Below are 19,779 nucleotides of genomic sequence, written 5' to 3' on the forward strand. Positions count from 1 at the left end.
GGTGCGCACCCGAGTGCGATTGCTGCTTTCACACCTGACCATACGAACCGCACCAAAGGGGAAAACCAACTCTAGTACTATTCAACCGAACTAAATGAGGCAGGTGTGAAAGCACCCCTACACCCTGTAAATTGATGAGTTGATTTATCCGCATTTTAATGCGCTTCTTGAAATACTATTGGATAAACTGGCAATGTGCGATATCGCACAGACCAAAACAAAAACAGACATTCCCACACGGAACGCACATTTGAAAGTAGAATAACTGGCTGTAGCTTTGTTTTTCAGAGAAACGAGTTTGTGAACTCAGCATTTTTCCTACATTTCTAATAAATTGTATTTTTATGCTTTAGAACAGTCAAAAACTTACATACAGCACCTTTAACGTACTACACATACTACATTCACCATGTTGTCATTATCATGTGATCTACCAGCATCAGTTGAGTCGCTTCACTGCCATTTATAAATCGTCTCCCGTGGCCTCATGGGATAGTAAAGTGCCCATCGTATGCACACTTCAGAATCTCGCCGGAAGTAGTAGGTCATCCGGGGACTTTTGCCTACTCTTTTATGAGTACTGTGAATTCGGATACACTTCTTTTGTCACATACTGTTTGTAATGAGGTTTATATGTATGGGAAGAAGGAGGCGTGAACCGGCGAACGTTTAACAAACTTTAATAAAGAATAAACAAACTGAAAGTAAAAGCGGCAGCCTCTCACGGACGACTGTTGCGAACACGCATAACAAAGCGTAAACCAATAACCCGTGTCCGAGCTCCTCCATTCTCACGGTCCCTCTGCCTCGCTGCTTGCCACACTGTTGAAGTGTGGAAGTATGCGATTTCGGATGCAGCCCTGTTTTATTACTGGACGACTCAGCGTTTTTGAAAGGAATCTCTTGAATGAACGATTCAGTGACATACATTTTTTAACAGTCACTTGTCGCCACCTACTGGTGTTACGTTGTAATTTTACAATCTTTCTTTCGAATCATGAAGTTACTAAAAGGTGATTTACTCTATAATATGAATTATTGTAACAGAAATAAAGTTACTATGAGGTTGAAAAGACAGCAATGCAGACTTGAATGTTCACTGTGCTCGTACTTGTCAACGGTTTAATAGACATTGCCGAATCGTTGTCATTTAGGAATAAGATCGCAATCTTTTAACGCTTAATCATGCAGCTCTACTAACCACCCAACACTCAAAAGACCACATAGTAACCACCCAGAGCACTTTACTATCTTTCTAGCAAACGTTAGCAGCCACAGAGAACATCCGAGCAGTCGCATGCGGTCTGAGTGGTTATTACACTCAAACTACCTGCATAGCAACTCACTAAAATCCACTCAGAACATGCAAGGAACCCAACAACAACAACATCCTAACAATCAGCTGACAACACCCAAGCAACCACATAGCAACAGGCTAACCAACCCCTCCGAACACCTAAGCAACTGCCTAACAACACACTAGCTGAGATTTGCATGGGCAAACTCTACATTCTCTAATTTTTTGGGGGGAGGAACATGTAAACCATATTTCCCAGGATGATGCAAATGTAAACAGATCCACAGATGGGCGAGATTGAATCTAAATAATCCGGTTGTTTTCAGATGCTCCTCTGAGGGTCTTTTTTCAGTTGTTTGTTCTGGATTCAAACTTGCGTTTAATGGGGGAATTCATTGGGATGGTAACCATGGTAACCCTTCAGCCCAAATTACCTCTGTTTTTTTTTTTCTAGTCAAAGGGAGGCGTTCTCTCAGAAAGAAAGAGAGAAAGAAAATGTATGCAATTGTTGCTCACAAACATGGAGCGTGTTATTTTGAAGAGAGGAAATGTGGTTGTTTACTAATAAGCGTTATTGTTAGTTCCTGACTCATATGTCACGTTTGGACCTCCTGTCTGTTATAGGGTCTTGCACGTGTTTGATGAAATGTGTGACAGTTTCAGAACATGTTTTGTGCTTCTACAAGCTACAAAAAAAAGAGGAAGTGGTGCCTTAACCACTTCCTGTCAGTTTTGAAATAGGCCTCATCCGAATTCAAGTTCTTGTTTTAAGCCGATTCAGAAAGATGTTTGTGTTGTAGAAGAAAATCGATTCTTTTAGGGAAGGTGATGGGGACCGTTTGGACGACGTTTCGTGATAGAAGATAGATTTCTCCAGACGTGAGGCGAAAGCTGAGGTGAAAGTTGGTGGCAGCAAACATGGCTGGATTGTATTGCTCAGATATTGCTCTTTCATAGACTTCATGGATGTCTCGGTTTGGTTTAAGTATCGCCTTTGTCTCCGATGTTTCTCCTAGAATTGTTTTGGCGAACAATTGTTGATTATAAAGCTACATAAAATGAATAAGGATAGCATAATTTGTTTTTTAAATAGTTTAAGAAACATGACCACATTATGGAGATCTTTTCTGAAACTCTACAGGAGATTGACTCACTTTTTCTTCTCAGGAGAAACATCTAAAGCTAAGTCTCCATTTGCTGAGCTAGGAGAAATAATTGAGATATTCAAAGCAATAGCTCACTCAAAAATGAAAATTATAATGCTGTTAGGTTCTTTCTGGAGCTGTAAGCTCCACAGCATAGTGTTTGAAACGACCGTAAATATGCCAGTTTTCATTTTTGGGCGAACTATTCCTTTAGAGATCTAATTTCTTTCTCTTTTCGTCTTTCTTGTTTCTGGTTCTCTCTCTTCCTTTGTCTCCGAGTCTCACAGCATGTTTTTGTTGTCAGAGAGGTTTATGTTTTCCCCCGTCAGTCTGTGTTATGTCAATGTGGGCTGGCGTGCGTGATGCGGGAAGGCAGAAATATCCGTGTGTTGTTCTCCTCCGTTCAGCGCGAGATCTCCCGCAGACGTCTGTCTGCACTGTGTTGTGGAGATTCTCCGTCCTTGTGTTTTGACGTTTGAAGTCGGTTTCGGTTCGCCGCACTTCATCATAGCCATAAAAATGTCCGTTCGAAAACAACCTCGAGATGAATCGAGTCCTTGAAATTCCCTCAGGGCACAAACACGCAGACAGAACTTATTTTTCAAACAGAAGCACTAGAAATCAAAATGTCTGCTGAGTAAAACTATTATCAAGTTCACTTGTTTTTCTTGACAAAAACAATGTTTTGAAACAGTCAAAAGAATGGCAGACTTTGGAGCTGGTGGGGAGGAAAAGGACGAAGGCAATCGTCAGGGTGAGCATGCACATTCATCTCAACATCAACCCAGTTTACACTCTTCATGCACTAGAAATGAAAATTAGCCATTGATTTACTCACCCTCAAGTCATCCTAGGTGTATGACATTCTTCTTTCAGACGAATACAATTGGAGTTAAAATGTCCTGGCTCAAGCTTCGTTCTTGGTTTTTGAAGTCCATAAAAGTGCATCCATCATAACTGCTCAACACAGCTCCAGGGGGCTAATAAAGGCCTTCTGATGCGAACGAGCGATACGTTTGTGTAAGAAAAATATCCATATTTAAAACTTTATAAAGTACAATATCTAGCTTCCACCAGATCGGAAAAAAGCGTAACTGGTGTGCAATGTTGTCAGACGTAGCGTAAGCATTTTGAACTGATAGAGAGAGGTGCTAAACTTTTTCCGTAAGTTGAATACAGAAGGCAATCTGGTGGAAGCTAGATATTTTGCTTTATAAAGTTTTAAATATGGATATTTTTCTTACACAAACGCTTCGCTTCAGAAGGCCTTTATTAACCCCCCGGAGCCGTGTGGAGCAGTTATATGATGGTTATAGGACTTCAAAAACGACTATTCACTGCCATTATAAAGCTTGGATTAGCCTGGACTTTTTAATATAACTCCGATTTTATTCGTCTGAAAGAAGAATGTCATATACACCTAGGAAAGCTTGAGGGTGAGTAAATCATGGGCTAATTTTCCTTTTTGGGTGAACTACCCCTTTTAAGTATGTACTTCGGACTTCGATAATAATGGGAAAGGACCAACTTTTAAATAAGCCAATTACCTTAAAGGGATAGTTCACCCAAACATGAAAATTCTGTCATCCTTTTTTACTCACTGTCAAGTTGTTCCAAGACTAGAGCGGTGCAGGTATGACATCACTTTGTAGGCCAAAACATGGAAGTGAGTTAGCATTTTAGCACAGTCAATGTTTTTTTTTTTTGAATGGGGTTTTGGTTAAATGGCTGAAATGTCTGTGGTGAACACTTGTAAGACACTTTGACATTGTATTCTACGACAAAATACATCAGTATTACCCCACTCAGGATTTTTTGCTATTTTGAACATACTGATTTAGGACACACTAATCCTAATCTTCTATACTGTAAGTATAGTATGTAAATTAGAATGAAGTCACGCTCTTTTATGAGTTTAGCTGAAAGCAAATAAACACTCTGAGGCTTTTTAATGTGGCATATGATGTGTTTTATTGTGGATTTAAGGAGCAGAGAGAAGAATTATGATCCAACCGACATCTTTAGAAGACCCCAAACTCAACAAACTTAAAGAGGTGAGATACAACAACTTTTTAGGGGGAGAGTTACTGAACCCACGTATCTCAATGTGAGCATAATTTCCCAATGGTGTCTGAATATCTGGATTTTCTATGTTGCGTTGTGGTAGGTTTTGTTGGACTGGATCAACAACACCCTGAAAGCTGAACACATTGTGGTGCGATCGCTGGAGGAAGACCTCTATGACGGACTCGTCCTTCATCACCTTTTACGTAAGAATTACGTCAGAGCAAGAACAATCTGAACAGGCATCCTTTAGTGAATCTCACATGCTTAAAGGGGTCATGAACTGCACCCGGGGTGCACTTATAATGTTAGAATAATTTGAACATCAAAAATGGTCATAATTTTGTAATAAAAGGCATTTTTCCTACACTGATTTTAGTCCTCTGCTCATGGCGCGTTCATACCGGACGCGATTCGCGCGAGTGATTTACATGTTAAGTCAATGCAGAGACGCGAAATGGCTTTCTGCGGTGCGATTCGCACAAATGAGGCGGCGCGATTCACGCGATTGAGGCGGCGCGAATGGGGCAAATTGAGCGTTTTGAACAAAACGAGTGTTTTGCCAAAATTCAGATTTTCACGAATCGCTCAAGTTGGAAAATCTGAATTTTGGCAAAACACTCGTTTTGTTCAAAACGCTCAATTTGCGCCATTCGCGCCGCCTCAATCGCGTGAATCGCGCCGCCTCATTTGTGGCGGATATTCGCGCCGCGGTAACCAATCAGGAGCTTGCTATATTAGTGACAACAATTAGGAGAAAATCTCTATAGCCAATATCTGGTTCAGACAATATGATTATCACTGTGATAACATTAAATGACATGAAACACAACCCAGTCTCTTTTTGTTAAATGCAAGTTTATGTATGATCAATAATACAAAAGTATAAGTAAAAGGTATAATAAGCTACACATGAAATAAAGCAAACAATTCACTCAAACATTCAAAGTAAGCGCTAGTCGGCTACAACTGTAACGTACAGTTATAGCCTAAAAATAAAAAAGTAATGAAACTTCACTTTGCCCTCAGCCTAAACGATTTGCCAGGGAACAAACTATAGATCCATGAGACCAAAGATCGCCCGTAACAAGACGAATTATAGCTCGAGACACCACAGAGACATCAGAGCCAGCGGCAGACGGCAGAAGGACTGGCCGAGGAAAGGTTGCCCTCGCCGGCGTTGACAAGCGCTGACCGCCGCTGATCCACTGGAGCTCACAACTCCGAAAACGCCAGATAAAATGTTCAAATAGGCACTCTTTATATAAATAAACCACAGATTTGAGCTTTAAACAACTACATTATCGACTGAAAAAGTCTTAAAACTACGTTTTGTCACACATTAACAGTAGATTTTAACAAAAAAAAGACGTGTAAACACAGCCCATGTCAGCCATTTCTCAACGAGACGAGCCGGCTGGCAGAAGCCCCGCCCATGACGCAAATTTGTTGTGCAGTGAATGTCACGCGCGTATGAAGCGAGTAAACTCAAAATGTTCAAGCGTCCACCTTCGCGCGATTAGCGCAAATTATTAGCGCGAATCGCGTCCGGTGTGAACGCCACATCAGAACAATCTGTTCAAAGGGGCGTGTCTGCCGTGAGACTTCAGTGTAAACGCCCACTGCTGTGATTGGCTGCTGTGAGACTTAAGTGTAAATGCCCACTGCTGTGATTGGCTGATGTGTTGAAAATAAATAAGCACATTCCTAGCATTAGGATCCTTTGGAAGGAAATATTATTAGTCCAGTGATCCTGCATCGCTCTTCTCTCCTCGTCATCTCACTAACAAGCCAGTGGACGGGGCCAAAGTTGTGATGATGAAAGTAGGCGTTGATCTTCTTCGTCTCTCGCCTTTCTATAGGCACATTCCACAAAGAGCCGTTCTCTGGGCTTGGTTACTTACAGGGTATTCTTATTGCATGATGACTTTTTATATGCCAAAAGCTCAAGGAACATTTGATTTCTCAATTCACGACCCCTTTAAATGTCATGAAAATGATGTCACAATGCAGAAAAAAATTATGTTGCAGGCTTCTTTCTTTTGATTTTGATATGAAATATCTGTGTATGTTCTGAACCCAGGCAGGTTAGCCGGTTTTCAGTTACACGTAGAGGAGATTGCGTTGAGTACTGACGTCCAGCTACGGAAACTAGATGCCATCCTGACAGCTCTGAACGAGAGCTTAGACCTTAACGAGGAAACGGCCAAATGGAACGTTAAACGTAAGCCAATCAGATCAGCTCTTGTCAATGACCTGTTTACATGTTTATGAGCATTTGCCTACCGTTCTCCCACTCCAATCTGTCAGTCATTCACAGCAGGGACCTGTTGGCTACATTACATGTTCTGGTTGCTATTGCGAGGCGTTTCCAACCCAATCTGGTCCTGCCTGTAAACGTCAGCGTGGAGGTCATTCAGTGTGAGGTGATTCATTAATGGAAGTTTTTTGAATGTGTAAACTAAACTACTGTTCTAGGTGGTTGCCAGGGCGTTGCTATGCGGTTGCTGAGATGTTGTAGATGGTTGTTACTTGTCAAAATGAGTCCTAGTCTCTATGATATTTTGGTCTTGAGATAGTTATTTAAACTAAGTATTTGAAATATTAATACATATAAATGACAAAAAGTAGTTTTCATAATTTTTCACAGTTTATTACTGAATATTATTTAAAAATAAAAAAAATCTTAATTTTTTATTATTTGTCATCACATATTATTTTAAAAAATGTAAATGCATATTATAATGAACAATTGTTTCATATACTTGTTATTATGGACAAATGTTTTATTATTTTTCTACAATTCTTCACTGTATATTATTTAAAAAATGAATATGCATATTATAATGAACAATTATTTAATATTTGTTCACAATATTTCATTGCATATTTGAACATTATACTTGTATATGCAATGTTTATGCATATTATAATGAACAATTGTTTCATATACTTGTTATTATGGACAAATATTTTCAGTCTTTTCACAATTCATCATTGCATATTATTTGAAAAATTAATATGCATATTATAATGAACAATGTTTTCATAATGTCAAAATGAATATGGATTTTATAATGAAAATATTTTTCACAATTTTTAATTGCATATCATTTGAAAAAATGTATACGCATATTATAATGAACAATGCTTTCATAATTTGTCACACTTCATCAATGTATATTATTTGAAAAATATGCATCAAATTATGAAAATTTATTTAAAAAGTAAAAATTTTTCATTGCATATTTAAAAATTTATATACTTGTTATAATGGATAAATATTACAAAAAAAAAATCACAGTTAATCGCATATTATTTGAAAAATGAATATGCATATTATAATGAAAATGTATTTAATATTTTTAACAATTTTTCATTGCATATTATTTTAAAAAATGTGTATGCATATTATAATGAACAATTGTTCTCATATATATATATTTTTTTTACAATTCATCATTGCGTATTATTTGAAAAATGTATATGCATATTATACTGAACAATGCTTTCATAATTTGTCACAATTCATCATTGCATATTATTTGAAAAATACGCATATTATGAAAATGTATTTAAAAAGTAACAATTTTTCATTGCATATTATTTGAAAAAATGTATATGCATATTATAACAAAAAATGCTTTCATAATTTGTCACAATTCATCATTGCATATTATTTGAAAAATGATTTTCTTGTTATAATGGACAAATATTTCCACTTTTTCACAATTCATCATTGCATATTATTTGAAAAATATTCATTTATATTATGAACATTTATTTAAAAAGTAATTTTTCATTACATATTATTTGAAAATTAATATACTTGTTATAACGGATAAATATTTTCATTTTTTTCACAGTTCATCAATGTATATTATTTGAAAAATATGCATTTATATTATGAAAATGTATTTCAAAAGTAAAAATGTTTAATTGCATTTTATTTGAAAAAAAGCATATGAAAGGTAAAAAAATCATCTAAATGTTTTTTTTTCTGATCATATAATCAAAGCTGCACATCCATAGAAAAATTATATTAAGCAACAGTATAAGAGCCTAATACCCAATCAACATGATTTCACTTGAATGTTATGAGATGTTAAATTACACTACAAAAGTTATAAGTTCATGTTGTCAGCATTCCTTAAAACCTCATTTGTTAAACAGGTCACAAAAATTGGCATCAAGGCAGACAAGCAGACCGAATTCATCACATTTCAAAGGTCTGTGGAGCTCCTTCCCTATTAAACATGTTTAACATCACTTTGAAACTCAGTGACAATGTCCAAAGCAGCCTTTTCATGGTCCGCTGTGTGTCTCCGCAGTGATTCCAGCGAAGAGCTTGAGAGAGAATCTAACAGTGAGTCGAACTCTGAGCCTTTTCATTTCCATATTTATAAGCATCAGTAACTTTCAGATAGTGGAGGCGTATAAAGAAGAAAGAGTTTGCCTCTTAATCTCTCTCTTGCAATGTCTTTGCAGAGGAATGTCCCATTGATGAGCTCTTCAAGCTGGAGGCTCACAAAATCGAGACCGTGAAAAAGGTTCCGATCCAGTTTGACACGTATCTAAATGTATTGCCTTTGACCCAAATCTTTCACTGCTTCATCAAGTTCTCTTTCCTACAGGCCATTTTGCACTTTGTGAATAAGAACATGTCATCTCTGGGACTAAGCGTGACAGACATCGACAAACAGGTGCGCAACTCAACTAGACTTCAGTTTAAAGGGCTCGTGTCGTCAGCTTTAATTATTTATTTATTTTTTTCTCCCAGCGATCAACCTGAAAGAAATTAGTATAGAGCACGTTAAATTGACCAAAGCTGGACACTTATAATCCTTAAAAAAAAAGTTGCGTCACAGGAATAAATTACATTTTAAAATAAGTCTCAAAACGGTTATTTTTAATTGTAATAATATTTCACAGTATTACTGTTTTTTTGTATTTTTATTACAATAATTGCAGCCTTGATGAGTATAAAATACTTCTTTCAAAAACATTTAAAAGTCTTGCCAACCCCCAACTTTTGAACGGTAGTGTATAAGGTCAGTCAAAGTAAAATTAGTAATTTAGTTTTATATTAAAGGGGTCCAGACATGATTTACTGTTATGATTGGCTAACGTCATTGCATAGGAAACCGTATCAACGCCAAACATTGTCCATATAAAACCGTAATTTACAGATGAAGCATTATGAAATAATTGACTTATGGTTTGTGATACCGCTGCTGTCAGATCCAATACATTTGGCTTCTTCATTGGTCAACAAAAGCTTCTTTGCCAACTCTCCATTACTCTGTGCAAAACAAAATGCTCCGAACAAACATATAATCCTCCGATGTGATCCAGGCACCATTAAAATAAACCATCCACTTCTTTCTGACGCTGGGATCCTTCAGAAGTCTGTACAGAGCTGCTTAAACTGGACCTCTCTTAAAGGGGTGGTTGATTGCCCCTTTTTACAAGATGTAAAATAAGTCTCTGATGTCCCCAGAGTGTGTATGTGAAGTTTTAGCTCAAAATACCCAACAGATAATTTTTTATAGCATGTTAAAATTGTCACTTTTTGAGGGCGAGTGCCGTTTTTGTGTCCCTTTAAATGCAAATGAGCTGCTGCTCCAGGGGCAGAGCTTCAAGAGCTTGTGTTAGCAGCTCTGATAACCTCATGCAGACAGGCAATGAAACAAATAAAAAGCGATTTCTGTAAAAGCAAATATCTCCCTTTGCCTTGAACTTTGAGCGTCGTAACTTTGCAGATGTTGTTTATGCTCAAACAGCAACATTACACACTAACTCAGGGTTGCCAAGTCTCATGCATTTGGCGTGAGACACACGCTTTCAGGCTCTCTTTCATGGTCTCACTCTGCCCAACTTAATCTCACGCCAAATGGCCAAACCTGCTTTTGATATTAAACCAAGTTTTTTAAGTTTTAATGCGAAATTCCAACAATAAATAGCGTTTTGGCGCTAATGTGGCATAACAGTTCAAGCCAGAGGCGTTGAAAAACGAGTTGCGACATGCTCTCAGCTCGCGACGGCGCTCGCGGTCACGTGGTTCATGAACGCGCAAAATACTTCTAGCGCTGTGTCAATACATTTGAATGGCTTAAGCGGATACACAACAGCTTCACTATACAGGTATTTGCACAAGTTTTGGTAAACAGTACAGCATAGTGTGCATTGATTATTTCGTCAACCATATTTACAGGATTGTTTTATTATGGAGAGTGATGGAGATGCAACATTGTTCATGTTTTTCTTGTTTTTCTTGTATTTAGCCCTCAGGTATTCCTTGCTAATTAATCACACTCATACTCATTGGTGGTCAAATGTGACCATAAACCTTAACTATTTTTAAAATAAATAAATGTTCTATATTTTAGTTCAATAATATTTATTGAATATTTTGAAGAGATCTATTGGTACTAAATACTATTTGTGCAATAATTATTGTCAATTAATGATCACTTAAAATATTTTTCTTCTAATATTTGTATTATTTATATTACAATTAGTGTAGTAATTAAGGTTAAAATAGAGAATTCCAATGCAAAGAAACAAAATTCATTTTGTGGCTAGAAAAATAATAATTTTTCATTTGTAATGCCATTACTTACTATAGGTGCCTTTATGGCTCTTTAATATACATGTATCTAATCTAGTTGCTCAAAAAAGTATTGCAGTTTTGCATATTAATAAATATTTAGATATGATCAATCGTTAGAAATTTTAAAACGTTAATAACTTACATCCTAATATTTTTAATGATCAGGGGCGTCGTAAAACCAGTACTGATTACCAGGGCCCCAAGGGCAGAGAGGGCCCTTGAAAAGTCTGGAATATATTTTAACATGGGGGCCCATCAGCACTGGGATTTTGTGCTACGCCCCTGTTAATGATACTCATATAAGCACACACAAGTGAATATTAATGAATGCGAGCACATATAATTTAACCCAAGAAACGATTAAAATAGTGCTAAGGCAAACTTATTTTCCTTATATGTACAGTTGGCTATTTACATATGAATTGATACTGAATCAAGATCGAAATCGATATCGCCCCCCCAACCCAACCCCACCCCCCCATATCTCACTCCAACCTGAACTTAAAAGTTGGCAACCCTGACTAACTAAAGTTAAAGTGAAATTATAATCAACCACCCCTTTAAAACTTTTTATTCGTGTTTGTAGTTCTAGTCGAATCCTCGTCCAACTCGCAATGGGTTGTGGGCAATATTAGCTGTCAGCGTGTGCCCGGATCTGCACAAAGTAGACCATCCGGGTATCTTTGAAATATTAATTTCAACATACTATGATTTGGGATGCACTAATTCTAATTTCTAATACTATTTAGGACGGATAGTATGCGAATTGGGACGCAGCAAATAACTTTATTTATCATGCACTTTCGACTTTACAACTTTGCAGACCGTTTACATTCACAAAAAGCTATATTACACACTGCATGAAAGGGAGGATTCAAAAAAACATAACATGGGCACTTTAAATGCTTTGTTTATAATGAGGGCGTTTTAAGATGATAAACTTGTTAAGATGCTTTAATGGTACAAAGACCTCTTATATGCCAAAAGATCAAGGCAAACTTGATTTCTCATGCCATGACCCCTTTAACAATTTCCATTTTCCTTCTGAATCACCAGGCTGTTTTTTTTAAGTAAACGCTCTTATGATTGGTTAACATCTTTGCATGTGGAATAAGTAATAAATGTTACAGTTGGTCCTACACTGGAATAAAAAAATGATTACAAAATGATTCATGACTTGACCCCTTTGTTTTTGACATCTCACTGTCATGTTTCGTGTTTATTTTTTTAAAATGTGATATTATTAGTTTGCAGATGGAGTGATTATGCTCTTGTTGATCGGTCAGTTGGAGGGCTTCTTCATTCCACTGTGCGACTTCTTCCTTTGTCCTGTCGGGAGCTTGGAAATGGTGAGAAAACATTTTGAGTTTTGCAATTGCATTGAAACAAGAGAACCATATTGTTAACGAGCTCCATTGCAGTTTCCAACAAGAAGCAAAATTTAATCCAGGCTTATGGGATTTTACATCAGCGTAACTTCACATGCACCTCCAGGAGGTGTCTCGCCATCGTATAATTAACGTCTCTTAGGATGACAGTGGATATGACAGCACAGCAGCATAAGGCAGGTTAAGAACCGGAGGGTAATGCAAAAGACAGGAATCAAAACTAATGATCTTACGTTTACTGAGAACTTGCAGTGTTGTGGTTTTTACAATATTTAGTTTGTTTCTGATTCTGATCTTTTTATTGTTGTTCTTTGTTCACATGCAGCTCCACAATGTGACGCTTGCATTGGATCTTCTCATAGACCGAGGGCTTCCGGTTCAGGCCATCGACCCTCAAGGTAATTATTTTGAGATCATCCGAACTATTGTGCATATCCTAAACAAAACCACTCAACACTTTTAAAAATAAAGGTTCTTTATTGGCATTGATGGTCCCATGAAGAACTCGACACAATTTCGTGGAAATTGCTCAAAAGGTTCTTTATAGTGGAAAAAGTTTATTTGGATTATTAAAATGTTCTTTTGCACATTAAGAGATTGATTAAGTTCTTTGGGGAACCAAAAAGGGTTCTTCTATGGCATTGCTGTGAAAACACCCTTTTGGAACCTGAACCTTTTGATATCATGCACACAAATGAACAACTCTCTCACTTCATCAATAGTTCAAATAACTCAAGGGCAACACAAGAGGCGTGCTCAACGGGCATACAGTGTTCAAAAGACTATGTACACAATTGGATAGTCCTTCAACCAATCAGACCACAAGAGGCGTGATCAACGCATAGTTCAAAAGACTATGTACACAATTGGATAGTCCTTCAACCAATCAGACCACAAGAGGTGTGATCAATGGGCATAGTTCAAATGACTCTGTAGGCAATTGGATAGTCCTTCAACCAATCAGAACACAAGAGGCGTGATCAACACATAGTTCAAAAGACTATGTACACATTTGGATAGTCCTTCAACCAATCAGACCACAAGAGGTGTGATCAATGGGCATAGTTCAAATGACTCTGTAGGCAATTGGATAGTCCTTCAACCAATCAGAACACAAGAGGTGTGATCAACGGGCATAGTTCAAATGACTCTGTAGGCAATTGGATAGTCCTTCAACCAATCAGAACACAAGAGGCGTGAACAACACATAGTTCAAAAGACTATGTACACAATTGGATAGTCCTTCAACCAATCAGACCACAAGAGGCGTGATCAACGCATAGTTCAAAAGACTATGTACACAATTGGATAGTCCTTCAACCAATCAGACCACAAGAGGCGTGATCAACGCATAGTTCAAAAGACTATGTACACAATTGGATAGTCCTTCAACCAATCAGACCACAAGAGGCGTGATCAACGCATAGTTCAAAAGACTATGTACACAATTGGATAGTCCTTCAACCAATCAGACCACAAGAGGCGTGATCAACGGGCATAGTTCAAATGACTCTATACGCAATTGGATAGTCCTTCAACCAATCAGACCAACGATCCATAAATTCTCTATCCGTCATTTTGTTAAACCCGCCAATAGCGCGCCAGGTGGATAAGCCGGTTTGTGATTGGTCCCCGTTAGGGATGGGCGATATCTTATCGTTTGCGATATACCGGTAAAAATTCTCCCCACGATAAGAATTTGACTTCCCGCGATAATAACGATAAAGCCTAGTTGATAGCGCGACCCATCCGCACCGTGCCACCGCTGGCCGTCTCTTGATGCCCTAAGCGTTATTACTTTATGATGGCCGCGGTGGCTGCGTTCGTCAATTTGTATAGCTGAACGGGGGTTGGAGAGAGAATTTTCTTGTGGTGCCCCCCGCAGCACTCTGTGCCCTAAGCGCCGCGCAATGGGAGCGGCGGCACTGAATCCGCATCTCACGTGCAGAGCGAAAACAACTATGGCGGAAGCTGCGGAAGAGTTCATAGCTAAACGAGGGGCTACCTGATGGCAATCTGAACCTGTACATACAGATGTATTTTCACACGCTGAGCACTTGGACTGAGCGCTTAAGAGATTCGCTCTGTCTCAATCGATCGGTAAAGCACACTATTTCAGTTCATCTCAATGAATGTGCAGTGTATTTGACGCACAGTAAACACTAGTGTGAGGCGCGCGACTGAGAGCGCTCAGTGTTTCACACACACTCAAAGAGAGAGAGTCTTATACCACACAGAATTGACGTGCTACATGTAAACAATATCCTTTGTTGTGTTTTCCTGTAAAATAATGGCGTTTATTTGGAATTATTCAGCCTTTCGTGAACAGGAAGAAACTAATGCACAAACGGGAATCTCATTGGCTGGCGGGAAACTATTACTGTGCCTGTTTTGATTTCAGCAAATCAGTTAGAATGAGCGCTGACAACGTGATTAATATTCATGAACCCAGAAGCTCATTATTCCTTAGTGCAGTTTATTTTTATTAGTAGAAGAATTCGTGGTATTATCTTATCAACTCAAATTACTGAAGTTCTAACATTAATTAATTATTTTCAACTTTTTTGTAATCTGAAGACATTTTTGGGATAATTACTTTTGCTGTTTCTGCTATTTTTACCACTGTTTGCACCATGTATGAATAAATACAGAATCGGTTTACATGTAAAACTTGTCATTGATTTCAAAATTATTATTGTTTGTATTGCGTGATGTTTTTTAGCACAGTTGCACTATTTAAACATTACCTGCCCCTTTACAGAAGACAATTATATCTGCAACTTTTCCATTTCTGAAAAGGCTGGTGTGGAATTTTACATTAAAAAAATTATATATATATATAAATATATATTTTTTTATGTATTATTGGAGCCTTTTTGATGACATGTACGTTTTACTTTAGATCATTGTTTGTTTTTCTGAAACTCGCAAGAATGCATGCAGCTTTCACTTGTATCCAAAAACATGGGGAATGATACTACGTTTATCGTCATTGATATCGTTATCGCAATAAATACTAGAAAATATCGGGATACATTTTTAAGTCCATATCGCCCATCCCTAGTCCCCGTCCCCAAATTTGTAACAGAAGCAGGATATAAATATGTACAGGTTTCCAGCCTGAGCTGCAGGGCGAAATCAAATCACCAGATGGTCGGGCTGGGTTTACCCAGTCTAACAAAGCAATACAATAGAATATAATAGCATTACCTTCTTTATGAAGGAGATGTACACTACACTCTAAAAAAATGGTGCTATATGGCACTAAAAGTGGTTGTTGGCTCGTAATCATAGGGGAACCACTTTTGGTGCTATATAGCACCATATCTTAACAGGTTGTGTATATGATAGCGGTGTTATATAGCACCTCAGTCATCCCAAAGAACCGGTGAAGAACCACTGAATCAAGATTTGGTGCTATACAGCACTTAAAGTGGTTCCCCTATGATTACGAACCAAAGAACCACTTTTAGTGCCATATAGCACCGTTTTTTTTGAGTGTACTGCTAGAACTAAAACCCCTATTTAGGCTGTTTTTTGTGTACTTATTCAATACAATAGCTGTTATTTAGCATGTGATGATCTGCCTGGTTGTTGATTCACTAATAAGCTAATTTCTCATGTTTCTTACAGACATTGTTTCCCAAGATGTTCCAGCCACTGTGAAAGTGCTGTATTACTTATTCAAGAGGCACAAATACAAATAATCTAGCCACTCCCAAACGTTCAAATCAATAAAACCTTCCTCCATGATGTTTTAATAATCAAATTAACTGCAAATTTGTGACTTTCTTCTTGCACACAATCTGAGGCACGGAGTTGACTGTCAGATTACTTTGGCACTCAGAGTGTTAGAACACATTTGAAGCAATTGTACAGAGTGTCTCTGAACCATTTGAAGAGGCTTCAGAGCGGAAATGAGAGAACACGGCCACTCATCTCATCATGGAAATTGCGTTTGGATGCCGACAGCTTCAATTTAATTTCACCTTTTTGCTCTTCCACTTTCCGTGTTTTTTTTCCTTCTGGACAAATGCGCATTAGTCTTAATGTATCACTCAGCATTTTTCTGCTGACTTTGCAGCTTGTCTTCAAATAAAAGCGGCACATATAACATCTCTGAAACGATGTCCCCTTTTTCTTTAATATACTTTAAGTAGTACTTGTGTGTGTGTGTGTGTGTGTGGCAATAAAGATGGCAATATCTGAAATCCTTGTCCTTGTGGGTACATTGTTTGGTCCTCATGAGGAAAACAGTGTATAAATCATACTAAGTGATGTTTTTTTGCAAATGTAAAATGCAGAATGTTTTCTGAGATAGGTTTAGGGCTAGTGTTAGGGTTATGAGATAGAATATACAGTTTGTACAGTACATATATTATTATGTCTATGGAATGTCCCCATAAAACTTGAAAATCTAACGTGTGTGTGTCTGACGCACTTTAATATTTTTAGTCGGAAGAGTGTGTGGGAGCAAAACCTTTTTCTATATAAAACAAAGGATTAGATTATTAAGCATTCCAAACAATACATTTATGCTGCCCTCACATGTTATCGGAAATTTCTTAATTCCCACTTCAGAAGTCGTAATTACGAGCTTGTTGCATTCGTGTGCTTTGTTGTTGGAATGAACAGGAATCATGGAGGACACCTGGTTTATTCTTGCCTATTTATTGGAAAAATCTTATTAAAAACAAAATTATATATAGTGTCACATGCACTGACAACCATATAAACATTTACAATGCTATCCAGATGGTCCGCTTTCTGACGATTCGGTAATTTCAGTTAAATGCAGGCTCCCAGCTAACAGGGAACATTCTCAGAACATTGGCTAACGTTCTCTGAAAGTTCTCTCAAAGTTATCAAAAACGTTCTTGCAGTAACGTTATTAGAATGTTGTGTAAACGTTATATTATAAACGTTCTAAAAATGTTAGCTTTAAAACGTTATTCTTACATTGTTAGAGGAACGTTTTAAAAACGTTATTACATTATAACTATTATTAGTCATTACAAATTAGTCACACAGCGTTTTTCTTCTGCAAATCAACTTCAGATATAATTTGTAGTGACACAACTAATTCCATAATGCGCTTAAATGCTATTTTTCGTTAAAATGTTTTTATTTGTCAGAAAAAAATCCCAGATTATAAAATAATTATGTATTCAATATAAATGTAAATTATACATGTTTTACCTTTAAAAACTGGACACTTTTAACGTTCCTAGAACATTCAGAAATAACGTTTTTATAACTTAATGGGAACATTAGGGAAACTTTCTTATAACCTAAAATTGTTAGCTGGGCTATTTTCTACAGATGTAGGGGAAAAAAATAGTAGGTTAAATATGTGCGCACGATTTACTAATTTGTTCCCTCGATTTATAGATTGTGAGCACGATTTATAAATCGAGGAACTATAATCAGTAAATCTTGTGGACGGTTTATCAAATCGAGGAAACGAAATAGTAAATCGCACACAATTTACTTTTTTTTCCCTTGCACGTCATGTGTGGGACTCACTGTGTATGAAGCATACACTACGCTTCAAATGATAACTCGTATATAAACTACATTAATGACAAGACAATCTATCTGTTTTGGGGGGAAAACGTATAAATCATACCTGTCAGCAGTAGTTCTCCCTGCCACCATGTTTAAAGTTTATGGCACGCCAATCTCTGGAATTTGGGTCTTTCTGAACTTCCCTGTGGTAAACACGACATCAGAGGGCGTTCATGTGCTATTTTTATCTAGGAAAGGAAAGTCGTATTTACGATAATTCTGATAGCACATAAGTTTTGGCGTTGTTTAATGGCACACGTGACAGATCGTTTAGTTGATGGCAGGCAGCTGCACATACGGCGCTCGCGTGAACCAGTCTCTTCCTCTTCCTCTTCATTACTGGATTCTAAAAACATGAATGGACATCAGAAGAAGGTATGTTGAAATATCCAGTAACTTACTGAAACATATAAACTCTCGTGTAATCGCCCAATGCAGTGTTTCAACTGCTGAGAGACGTCCATAAAACCGCTAGTAAACAAAATGTCACGTGATGACACATTTTACCTCAGAACAGACAGTCATTCAATTTCATTATAGCAATAAAAAAAAAAAACACTAAAATGCTAAATGTATTGTTAAATATTGATACACTTAGATTGAATGTGGACAAATGCCAATGATACAGTAGTCTACAATCACATTATTTCTAAACTTTAGATAAACTAAAACTCCTATTCATCAACAGTAAAGGGCATATCTCACCCAGACTACCCCTCCATCCACCCCCGTAATTTAATTTCCTTAATGTGTGTTCTCTCAAATTGGATACGGTGAATGACTTCCATTTAATCTAAATGGCAAAAGCATTATGGGAGGTTTTAGAGAGTCTCCTCTCGGCGAATAGGCCGGGATTCGAGGTGCGGGCGGATGGATGCTCTGATGGCGTTTTAATGGTGAATTGCCCTTGGGTAATTTTTTACCATTGCTGTTACTGAGCAGGAAACGCATAAGAGGCTGGCATATTTCATCCTAATGCCTGTTTGTTATTCGTTTATATTCATAACCGCAATATTTCAGCCTTTCTTATCCCTTTGCCGTGGGTGTTAGTGTCATAAAATGAATGAAATCTGTAGGATGGAGAGAGGTAGGAGAGCAGAGTGCAATAGAGACAGGTAGGTGGGTTGGACGGACAGACAGATGACAGACCGAATGTCTGGAAATTCTCACATTAACAACTTCAAAAGCATCCTACATAATGACCCCGAGCGACCAGACGACATTATATGGGTAGATGAGCCTGGGAGACACAAAACATCCCTGTTCAGTTTGCCCTCCGCATCCACTCCTAGCCGGCTAATGACCTGCAGTGGTGGAGGCGATTTCTGGGGTTGATGGGGAGGTTACTGAAGGCGGCGAATGGTTTAAATGAATACAGGCGCCAGCAATGGACAACTGAAACCCCCTGCTGATGTCTCATCATCTCAGGCTAGCCTAAGGTAAAATGGAGGCTGAGTCACTGCTGGAGATAAAGTGTGGTAAGAACTGCACATAAACAAAAAGTTCCAACTCTAAAAGTTAATTTTTTTCCTGTGTCCTACAAATTTGACAAAGTATCACATAATGCTACGTTGTACATAGTACCCACTTGTGAAACAATGGTGAGAGTCGTGTTTGTGTGTGTTTACCAAACCACCTGTTGCAAGGTAAAGTCCGCAGAGCTGTACGAACAGGTGAAGATTGACAGTAAGGCAGTAAGGCTAG

The 19,779-nt window shown here is 37.7% G+C and overlaps 1 protein-coding gene across 1 annotated transcript; it reads left to right on the top strand.

Moving 5' to 3' along the window:
• The first annotated feature begins 1,924 nt into the window (after positions 1-1,924).
• On the top strand, positions 1,925-16,715 carry parvg (parvin, gamma). Its single transcript, XM_079809933.1, has 13 exons — positions 1,925-2,193; positions 3,137-3,196; positions 4,429-4,496; positions 4,610-4,712; positions 6,590-6,730; positions 6,817-6,932; positions 8,680-8,735; positions 8,838-8,872; positions 8,995-9,056; positions 9,141-9,209; positions 12,367-12,468; positions 12,833-12,905; positions 16,141-16,715. Exons 2-13 carry the CDS (start codon positions 3,145-3,147, stop codon positions 16,212-16,214), a joined length of 951 nt encoding a protein of 316 aa, XP_079666059.1. The 5' UTR covers positions 1,925-2,193; positions 3,137-3,144; the 3' UTR covers positions 16,215-16,715.
• Positions 16,716-19,779: the final 3,064 nt, after the last annotated feature.

The sequence above is a fragment of the Gobio gobio genome (assembly GCF_949357685.1).
Source record: "Gobio gobio genome assembly, chromosome: 25".
In the NCBI taxonomy this organism is placed as follows: domain Eukaryota; kingdom Metazoa; phylum Chordata; class Actinopteri; order Cypriniformes; family Gobionidae; genus Gobio; species Gobio gobio.

Bases quoted from the DNA above. Each gene is read 5' to 3' on its own strand.
- parvg (XM_079809933.1), top strand. From the start codon at position 3,145: ATGGCAGACTTTGGAGCTGGTGGGGAGGAAAAGGACGAAGGCAATCGT. The intron at 4,497-4,609 runs GTGAGATACAAC...GCGTTGTGGTAG, and splicing joins AACTCAACAAACTTAAAGAG to GTTTTGTTGGACTGGATCAA. The intron at 8,873-8,994 runs GTGAGTCGAACT...ATGTCTTTGCAG, and splicing joins GCTTGAGAGAGAATCTAACA to AGGAATGTCCCATTGATGAG.